The sequence below is a fragment of the Branchiostoma floridae genome, chromosome 12, assembly GCF_000003815.2.
Source record: "Branchiostoma floridae strain S238N-H82 chromosome 12, Bfl_VNyyK, whole genome shotgun sequence".
Taxonomy (NCBI): domain Eukaryota; kingdom Metazoa; phylum Chordata; class Leptocardii; order Amphioxiformes; family Branchiostomatidae; genus Branchiostoma; species Branchiostoma floridae.
The window spans coordinates 6085002-6095761 of record NC_049990.1 but is presented as its reverse complement, the minus strand read 5'-3'; the positions used below and the strand labels follow the sequence as shown (position 1 = coordinate 6095761).

The window sequence follows — 10760 nt, the reverse complement described above, 5'->3', positions numbered from 1 at the left end:
AGGTATGACAAGGTGTCGGCACCTCTCCTCACAAGTGATTAAGCATGTCATTAGGTAGGCGGGTGCTCAGCGCGAGCCTTCTCAGTCTGCCGGTCCTTAGCAACATCTTTTCCTTAGCAACGTCATCTATGATTGTTTGATTGGTCGTTGACCCCGTTGGGGAGACACCACACCGGGGTGTCTAGCAGCTCTTTGAATGATAGGCTGTTGGTTGCTTCATTTCAAAGCTATTAAGCTGGAGAAATTGGGCCCTTGCAGTATGGCTAACATTGTCAACCAATATTGGATTAATTTTTGGATTGAGCTTATGGTTGCTTTGGGCTGTGTCTCATTTCCCATCAAAACCTTTTTTTGTTTCACTAGAGTTTCCATAGTGACTTACATATTTTCCATAGTGTCTTTCCTTAAAAAGAAAAAAAAATTCTCTTTACTACTGTAAATGCAGAAATGTTCGCTGTGGATTAATGTTCGCGGTTTTCGCGGTGACCACCTTACCGCAAACTTAAAACCACCGCGAACATTTTTCTATTATGGTATTAAACTACAGTCGATGGTGTTACCGTGAAATTAAAACCACTGCGAAAAGTAATTTTTCCCGCTACCGCGAAATTAAATCCCCGCAAACTTAAATGTATTCACAGTAATTAGATGTCAGTATTGTACATCCACATACTCCATACACTTTCACTTAATTTGTCAAACCAGGAATTTACAGATCTGTGCTGTTTTTCAGATAATCCTGGTTTAAACGTTAACAGTGATAACATTTAACAATACAATGTACATGTATATGCACAACAAGACAAAATTGAACATACAGTGCATCGATAGTGTAATGTGAGACAAGTAAAAACTGATGCGAGCATGCCAAAGATATAAATATTGTCTAAAAATGACTATTAATGCATTTTGTTAATCTGATAGAATAATTTTAATCGGATTCTTCATTTGACTGCATTTTTTAAAGTTTGACTGGGGTCTAAACCAAGGAGGTTTAAATAGGAACCGCCTTGAGGTTAAAAAATCTTTTGTAAAGCTCCTCACCTCCTCCTTATCTAAACCTCCTTGCCTTAACCAAGTTTAAAAAAAGTTTTTCTTGAACCTCCTTGCCTTATGTGCTGATAAGTTGTCTGACAATAGGAAGATCTAGTCCTGTAACAGTGGGGTTCAAGTGCCGCCAAACTGATGTACCTTATATTGAAGATTTTCCACTGTCTTACAACCCCAAAATTAGCTTACCTCAAATTTTCAGTCGCGTTTCCATCGACCTTCTTCAGGAGTGACGATTCAGTTACTGTGATCACGTGACTTAGAGACACGTGATTCGAGTAACGAATCATAAATGCCTGGCAGACGATATGGGCCCCCGTCCCTGTTGAGTGTCGGCTGATGTGCTCTAATGTAGATGGCCTCCTTTACCCCCCCTCGCAAAATAATCCGGTACAATATTTGTACTTTGTCCAAGATGATGAAATGTCCCGGTGACTCAATATGAATGTGTTGTGACTTATGTACCTTATGTTGTTTGAATGTCCTACAGGTCCACAACGTAGAAGCGAGGTCGGTCAAAGTGTCGTGGTCACCTCCTCCCCTGTGCATGAACGGGAGCAGCGATCCCGGACACAACCATATCGACCAGGCGCACTTCAGCTACGAACTGGTGATGTCCGACAAAGGCAAGGATGGCAACTTCAAGGTTGTTTACAGGTGTGTTCAATTCTTATTCACCTTTTTGCAACTGTGCAAGTCAATGTTTTCTTCTTCTTCTTCTTTCATACTGCCTAGCCTCTAATTCAAGAGATTATTGGCAGACTATGCATGAGTTAATTACAATACAAGTGACCGGTACAAATAGACATGGGAAAATGAATGAAAAATGCTAAGGGAAATGAAAACAAACTGATTTTGTGTGTGCAAAAGACAGGACAGGTGAATTAAGTTTTAAACAGGGCTGTCTCCAACTTGAATTTTTTTTCTTCGTTTGTTGATTTTTGGTATTACATCTGTCATGACAGTCTTAAAATTCATTTTCGACATGAATATTGTATCTTGAAGTTAAGATTTTTAGGATGGATGGGATGAAATATCTTTTTGCCCAACAAGTAGATTTGTACAGTTTGTAACTGCCCGAAGCCACTGTTGCCAAGAAGACCCCCCTGTGTAGCTGGAAATTACCAGAACAAAGCGTGCGCTATGACCTATTACTAGACTTCCTACTCTTTCTTCCGTTGTCAACAAGCTTTCATCTCAAATCGTGGCAGCTCGGCTTGTTGAAAGGGAGTTTCTGATCATGTTTTTCCAGGCCCAGGCTCAATTATTTTCAAGGATGATACACCTGACCTCCCCTAGTAGAATTGCAAAATCTAGAACCTTTTACCTTCCTTTTGATACTTGTTTTTATGTATTTTCTGCATTTTGAAGTACATGGTTTGTGAAGTAGATTTTTTTTCTGTTATTGTCTTATTCTATAGCCAAAGTGCTGATCTTGAAAACAAAAATGTGTGAAGGTAAATCAAACACCTCTACACTGGTTGAAATGCTGCCGCGCTGCGAACACCCTCCAGGTTGATTTTGGACTTCCAGATTGATTCCGGACAAACCTTAATCATTTGAAAAACAATTAACTATTTTATGAATTAAGATTTAAGATTAAGGGTAATTAATATTAGATGTCTTCAGGAACAAAGCATCTGAAGAATTCTGGCTTTAGATTCCCAGAATTCTGGAGAATTCTGACTTAGGTTCCCAGAATTCTGGAGAATTCTGACTCGGGGCCAGAATTCTGGCTCGAATTCTCCAGAATTGGCTTTGTTCCTGGAGACATATAATTGCAATATTAACATATTAATTACCTTTTAATATACCATTATTTCAAATCGTAATTCATTTGGTTAATTGTTTTTCAAATGAATAAGGTTTGTCCGGAATTAATCTGGAAGTCCAAAATTAACCTGGAGGGTGTCAGTGTTTGTAATGTGTAACATTGTGGTAACAGTCGTGCTCTTTGCTATGTAGTGGGGAGAAAAAGGAATGCAGCTTGACAGACTTGAGGCCGGGGAGCGAATATCACTTAAGGTAAGTAAATGAAAGTTCACATTTATTCAAGGATAAACGTAGGTAAAAGTTTTTTGAACGGATGAAAGCTCACATTTATAAGGATACACATAGGTGTAAGTTATGGCCCTTTTACTCTATGGTGATCTTTGAGGGAATGAAATGGAATTAATGTGACCCTGATTTTATATATGAGGCGAGATGTGAAATAGTATAATTTAAAACAGAACAAAATGCACAGAATTTGCAAACATTCATTTTTAATCTTTAAAATTAACTTAATTGTTTATTGTTCGTTTGAACATTCATTGATTCATGTGAAGCTGAAAGATTTTCATTGAGGTCATTTAGTGTCAAATTTTTGGACCCTGGCACTTTTAAAAGTGGAAAGACATTATCAAAGACATAATGGAACTGTCATGTTTTGATTGATTGATTGAAATGTTAATTATAAATGTAAGGGGTAGAGTACTCTATTTCAAATATACATGTATGTGTTAAGTGTTTTGAGGCCATCTAATAGCCGTTTTAAGACATAGCGTAGTCAATTTATCTGTTGATCGAGATGTCATTTCTAAGAAAAGAGTGAAGTACTCCTTTTTAAAGAATACTTGTACGTGTTATATGCACTTCAAAACAGGCAGTGAAAGACCTTTGGTCAGTGCATGCTTCTAGTTTTTGACATGTTGATTAATATAAAGAAGGATGGAGTAAGTGCGTATTATTAGAGTGGCTGTAAATGCTGTTTTAAAGAATACTTGTACGTGTTATATGCACTTCAAAACAGGCAGTGAAAGACCTTTGGTCAGTGCATGCTTCTAGTTTTTGACATGTTGATTGATCTAAAGAAGGATGGAGTAAGTGTATATTATTAGAGTGGCTGTAAATGCTGTAATGCTACTGCCTAATGTGATTTTAATGGCCTAATTGGTTCTGATTCTTATGTTTTGTATTCCAGTGTATATGCCCTTAGCGATAACATCAAAGGAATGACATCGGAAGGTAAGAAAATATTACATACAATTGTTCTCACATAAAAAACACTGGATCTTGGTGGAAGATGAAACCTTTTATTTCAAACTGTACCTTCTACGATCACAAAAGAAAAGAGCTCATTAAAAACTACTCTGTCACCCTCGCAAAACTCTGTTTTACAGTAGACAAAGACTTGAACACTTTTCTGTTGTGATTCCAATGCACGACTGAAGGATACACAGTCATGCCCAATGAAATGATAGCTAATATCCGTGACAAGCTACTCCACCCACAGAAACACAAGAACGTGCCAGCCTGATTTGAAAAGTGCTTTCTGCTAAATACAGTATGCTCTCCTCTTAAAAGTAACTTATTACTTGCATCATGAAACACATGAAAAGCACATTGGAATCACAGTCTCTATTGGCGATAGGAGAATTTTGGATACACACCCTCTAAAGCATATACAAACGTATTACAAACTCTCTGACTGGGGGAAAGATTAGTATGCACACAGGAGATATCTCCTCTTCTAATGAGTGTGTTTCTCCTGTGTTTGCCTTGAGTTTTGACTGATGAACTGTGGTTTGTGATGGGTTTAATGCATAGTGAAGTCGACTTAGGAGCTGCGTTGCAAGTTTGGGTCCTAAAGGCGCACTCTCACTGCACTTGCATCAAGCTTGAGTCACTGCGGGGTTCGTTCACTGCTCCACTGTTTTGTTATTTTCTCCAATTTTTTAGCATTTAAATATTGCGTAATACGTAAAAGTATGACTTAGAAGACGACAAATTACACAATAAGTAAGAAAATTTGTTCCTTATCTCTGAAATTCGTTGAGTATCTTTTGAACCTCGCAGTGACGCAAGCTTGACGCAAGTGCAGTAAGAGTGCACCTTGACCCATGTTTACTCGTGTTGTAAGCTTGGGTCCTAACCTGTGTTAACTCGTGTTCCACTAGTGTGTAGTTTCCGGACACTGACTGCACCTCCCGAGGCGCCTGCAGCACCAAAACTGTCCAACAGGACCAAAAACAGCCTTGCCCTGAAGTGGATGGTAAGTATCGTGAGGGTTCTGAAACACGTTTTTCTCAGAACATAAAGTTTTCCTGGTTTGGATCCGAAACAAGCTCAACCTTTTGTTTTTACTAACATGTGCAAAATCAACATTTAGTTCCATCGTTTTAAAGCTTTCAATTTATATGAATGAAGTTTAGCATTTTTAAAATTTCCTAGTTGGGAAATATTTCAGCATTGCCAAAGGGTTATTGAATATCCAAGAAGTGTATATGTTTGTATACATTTGTCTAGACATAAATTAAAGATGTAATATCTCTTCAAATTTCATGGTGACTAGTACACACTTAGTAAACAATTCTTACCAAGTTTCACAAGTGGATGTTTCTCTTTTATCATGCCTTTATATTAATGAAATATTTACTGTAAATGAGTTACTGTAAATGTATTCAAGTTTGCGGGGATTTAATTTCGCAGTTGCTGGGAAAGAACTGTTTGCGGTGGTTTTAATTTCGCTGTAGCACCATGCACTGTAGTCTCTTACTGCCATGGAAAAATGTTCGTGGTTGTTTTTTAAGTTCGCGGTAAATTTTCAACATGAAAACTGCGAACATAAAACCACCGCAAACATTTCTGCATTTACAGTATTGTTATCAAAGTTACTATATCTGTTTTCCTTCCGTTCCAGTCTCCGTTGGACAATGGGTCCAAAATCACCTGTTTCATCTTGGAGTGGGACGAGGTGAGCATTTTTCTGATCAGTCAGAATCGTCTAGGAGACAGTCATGCTAATTTATGGCATAGCAACGTCCTTTACCTTCAAATTGCGTATGATCTGCATATCATTGTAGTTCATCCGGAGAAATCCGGTGAGGTATACAGGCGATCGCTGTTGCTGTTTATATCCGGGGTATTCGACGGGTGGTGCCTACCATGATGTCAGTAGCTTGGATTGTTTGTTTATTTGTTTGTTTATTTGTTTCGCACTTTAAGAACAACAGCAATAAGTACATATTAATGAATTATGAAACATGAACAGTGCAAGGGAGGCCAGAATTAAGGGATTAAGAATTCATATTTAAATTACCCAGTAGCAGGTCAAATTGCTGTTTAATGTGTTAATTAATCTTTTGCCAAACACCTGATTTTTGCCTACCACTGCATCACCGTGACAACTTCGCAACCACTCGTATAGATGAAGTACTTCCAGTACTTCCTGCCCTTCATAGCTTTTACCATGGCCGGCAGATACCTGTTGATATAGCAGGTCTCCAAATTACAATAACTCTCAAGCCACAGCAATTAGCCAACATGACTTCCTCCTGGAAGGTTCTGGATTGGGAATCGCACATTTATTCATACACAGTTGGAGACCATTATAGTGGGCACCTGTTGATGTGGAAAGAACACGTTTGGTGATAACTTCCGGCCTGATTTTATAATGAAGTCGTCTATATTAGGATTGTTTCAGGAGAATTACTTGGATGAAAGGAAGTTAAGTTAGATTGAAAATTTTCCGGCTTATTGAACATAAAAGCATACAAAAGTAAAACAGGAAGCATACATGTAGATGCAATTTTTGTAAAATTACACTCAACTTGTATCACCAGCAATAGACACAACAAAACCTCACGATGCTTATAAGCCCCCAAAATAGGTTGATATGCTAGTGAATTACAAAGAAAAGAAGGTTTATTTTTGCTAAATACATGTATGTATATGTTGCCTAGCAGTTGTCACATATTCTTACAAGATGTAGTATAGGTTTTAAGTACATGTACATTTGTATGCAAGTTCAATTTGGTTCTTTTGTACAGTGAGGTAAATGCTGGTATCGAAGATATATTTTTTTGTATAAAATATGATATTAAACATACATTGTGTTATAACATTTGAAACATTCTATTTGAAAAATAACAATCTTCTACCATGACCAGTTCTAGACAAAATTAACTAATGCTTTCAATTGGTACACAGAAATTTTCTGGAATCTTCCTGTTTGTATGATTTAAACCCTGAATTATTCATTTTGTGGCATCCTCAGCTTTTCTGATTGCTTCACTTATTTTCTAATATTACCCATACTCTTCCTAATTGGTACCTCAAGTGTTATTCGTTAGTGGAATTTCTAACAGCAGTTTCCTATGTATGTCAGTAGATATAAAATGTAGTAAAATTTGGTGTTGACTGTTGTTGAACTTGAAGACAACAGACATGTATATATTGTATTTACATGATTTTAATCATTAACATTTCAGACATTCACTTTGGACAGTCCTGACAAAAAGGGCAAAATCTTTAAAAAGAAAATTTTCCTGCTTCTACAGTTTAATTCATGACATCGTTTGCTTCCTGATTGCTTCCCTAACGTCATATGCCCTGATACTCCTCCATGCTTATGTGATGAATATCATCTGAAGATGTTGAACATGCTTGGTTGTGTAACACAATCCTCCTATATCTTATGCCTTGCATATATGGCAGGGCTCAAAATTCCTTTTTTTTTTTTTTTAAATTGGGTGCACCAAAATGTGCCCAACCTGAATTTAAGTAGAATGTCAGAACTACCTAATAATAAAACTTAGTGACAAACTGTCAAATTCTTAAACAAGTACCAGGGCAGACATTTTCATTATCTTTCTAACACTTAGATGTCAAGAATATGATGTATACTAGTATACTCTGATATCTTTACATACATAAGCCTATGTAGATATTTGGGTGCAACTTGTGCAACCACAGAAAATAATTGGGTGCACAGCTTTAATTTTGGGTGCACCTGGGTGCGCATGCACCCAGTATTTCGAGCCCTGTATGGATAAGTCAACTTCATACCGCTTTTCTTCCACAGGGAAAGAAGGGGAACGGGTTCCGTGAAGTGTACAGTGGACCACAGAAGATATACAAGGCTACCAAGCTGACACATTCCACCTGCTACACCTTCAGGCTAGCTGCTCAGAATGAAGTGGGGAAGAGGTGATTAAGAATTCATTTCATCCCTCTTGAGACTTCTAGTTGCTCTTTCTCCTACTTACAGTACCGTTGTATAAGATCTCGCCTTCTTTTCATCACTCTGGTTATGCAATGTTATTGAACATTAGCAACATTTTTGTAATGATGTTATTTTTCTATCTGTGCTTCTAAATCTTCATTTTTCTTCCCATCTAGTGATTTCAGTCCAGAGGTATACTGTGAATATTATTGGACATTGTCAAAGTTTTTGTAATGGTGTTAATTTTTTTTTCTTCCCATCCAGTGATTTCAGCCCAGAGGTATACTGTCACACCTCTGGGAGCCCCCCTCCCACCCCGGAGCCGCCCAAGTTGGTACGAGCTACGACGACGTCGCTTCAACTCCACTGGACCAAACCGGCCGGGGCAGATGTGGAGGCATTCACCCTGGAGATGGAAGACGAAGACACGGTAAAGATATGTTGTATACAGTACAGGGCTTGAAATACTTGTTTCTGAATACCTGCGCTGGTGCAGGTAACATTGTAAATTATGACAACTTGTACCTGCACCTGATTTTAGGAAGCATGGATTATACTTAAAATTGTTCAGAAACTCATTATTATTGCTTTTATACTTCATGTTCCAACATTGAGAACTCAGTTCTGCATACCACAAGGTTGTTTGTTTGTTTTTTTGTTAATAAAAATCTCCGCGCTACGTCCTGTTCTTGTGTCTAAATGTCGGGAAAAACTGTATCTAAATTGGGCCTAAAACAAATGCCTCTACCCTGTATATGTGGGTGTCACCCCCAAATTTTTGGGAACACTGTCTTACAGTCTGTTTCCAAGGCAGCATTCAATTTACTCTTTAAGAATAAAAAAACTAATTTTTTTCCTGTCACAAACCAATACTTGCATTTCAACTAGATAAACTTTTATGTAGCATCATCTTAAGCTTCTCACTGCAGCATAGTCAAAACCTGTGTCCATGTACCTGAAGTGTAGGTCAACCACGTTGACAGCCTCGTGCTTGTGTAAATCACTGGTTTAATGCTGGGTCTACTGTAGGCATAACATAAATTGGTACATCTGTTGAGCTCCTTTTGTGTTAATACCACAAATGTCACTGAATATCAGAGGCAAAATGTTGTTTAACTTCTGTTTGAATTCAGAGTTGTTGACATTTTACTAGAAGAGAGAAGGGAACATGGGTGGTAAATTATATATAACAAGAGTACATTTGTATATAATCTAATCTAATGAACTCTCACTACATGTTCCACTGTTGAGAACTGTTATGCGTACCACAAGGTTGTTTGTTTGTTTGTTTGTTTATTGACATCTCCGCACTATGTCCTGTTCTTGTGTCTAGATGTTGGAAAATACTGTATCTAGGTTGGGCCTAAAACCGTACACTAAACCACACCCAGTAACAATTTAGCGAGGACCATTCATATTCGTTTATTCAGAAAAACAATCAGCATCGCAGTCAGTAAAAAACAAACTGAATATCACTGATTTTACAACTTGTACATGGTGACTACAGAAATATATGTATATACATTAATAAACAATTACGAATACATAACGCCATATACGAAACACCTAAAACAAAATATTGCTACTGGCAGGTCAATGACAATTACAATTCGTGTTTCAGTAACGAGCACCCCCCAAAGAAAAATGGGGGGAACACAGTCTGTTTCCAAGGCAGCGTTCAATTTACTCTTTAAGAAAGAAAACTTCTTTTTTCCTTTCACAAACCAGTACTTGCATCTATGAAAGACAGTTCATACCAGGGCTCTAGCCAGCGTCCGTTTTTCCGTCAATTGACGGAATTTTGCTGTGTGTGACGGAAAAATTTTCAAACCAATCCGTCAACTTTGACGGACAAAAATCTGATAAAAGCTCCTTGGTGGAAGCTACAGGCTGCTTGGGGACGCCGTCCACGGCCATAAAAGCCACACACTGTTTGTTTTGCTATTGTTATGATTGTTGACAATGTGTGTCGGTGCCCTTTCGCATACAATAATCTCATCAAAACCCGTTTTTCAAGGTCTCAGTTCAGTCTCTCTAACTCCTGGAATAGTGTTTTAGCGACAATGGGAATTGGCTGACGGAAAAAAATGTCGAGCTGGCTAGAGCCCTGGTTCATACATACATGTACGTGTATGTAGCGTCATTTTACTCTTCTCACGGTGGCATAGTCAAAACCTGTGTCCATGTACCTGAAGTGTAGGTCAACCACGTTGACAGCCTCGTGCTTGTGGAAATCACTAGTTCAAAGCTTGCTCTACTGGCGTCATAACATAAATTGGTACAAGTGTTGAGGTTCCCTTGTGTTAATTCTACAAATGTCACAGAATATCAGAGGCAAATTGTTGTTTAACTTCTGTTTGAATTCAGAGTTGTTGACATTTTGCTCGAAGAGTAAAAAAAAAAAGTGAACATGGGTGGTAAATTTTGAGAGCTACGAGCCTTTGGCTTAATTTGCATTAATGCTACAAATGATTGCTGAAATTAATTGTCATTGAGTGTCACTTAGATTTTACTTTCGTTTGAAGTGAGGTCTTTAATTTGTTGACTTTGTCCTTGTACAGGCAAAGTGGAGTGTAAATTTGTTAGACTTAAATGTGCTTCATTTGAATCATTGCAACAAGTGACACTAAAGCCGCAAAAGCAACAACACGTAGATTTTACTTGTGTTTTAAGTGTTACGATATGAGCCTTGTTCTTCATTTGAATCATTGCAATTTGCAATAAG

The 10760-nt window shown here is 37.8% G+C and overlaps 1 protein-coding gene across 6 annotated transcripts in view; it reads left to right on the top strand.

Moving 5' to 3' along the window:
• The window catches only part of LOC118426863 (fibronectin type-III domain-containing protein 3A-like), a 91642-nt gene that overhangs the window by 57708 nt on the left and 23174 nt on the right, over positions 1–10760 (top strand). For all 6 annotated transcript variants that reach the window (XM_035836423.1, XM_035836422.1, XM_035836421.1 and 3 more), the window contains 7 exons: positions 1541–1707; positions 3016–3075; positions 4013–4056; positions 4989–5083; positions 5732–5785; positions 7895–8019; positions 8300–8465. In XM_035836423.1, coding sequence (XP_035692316.1) covers positions 1541–1707; positions 3016–3075; positions 4013–4056; positions 4989–5083; positions 5732–5785; positions 7895–8019; positions 8300–8465 — 711 coding nt within the window. The remainder of the gene's footprint in view (positions 1–1540; positions 1708–3015; positions 3076–4012; positions 4057–4988; positions 5084–5731; positions 5786–7894; positions 8020–8299; positions 8466–10760) is intronic.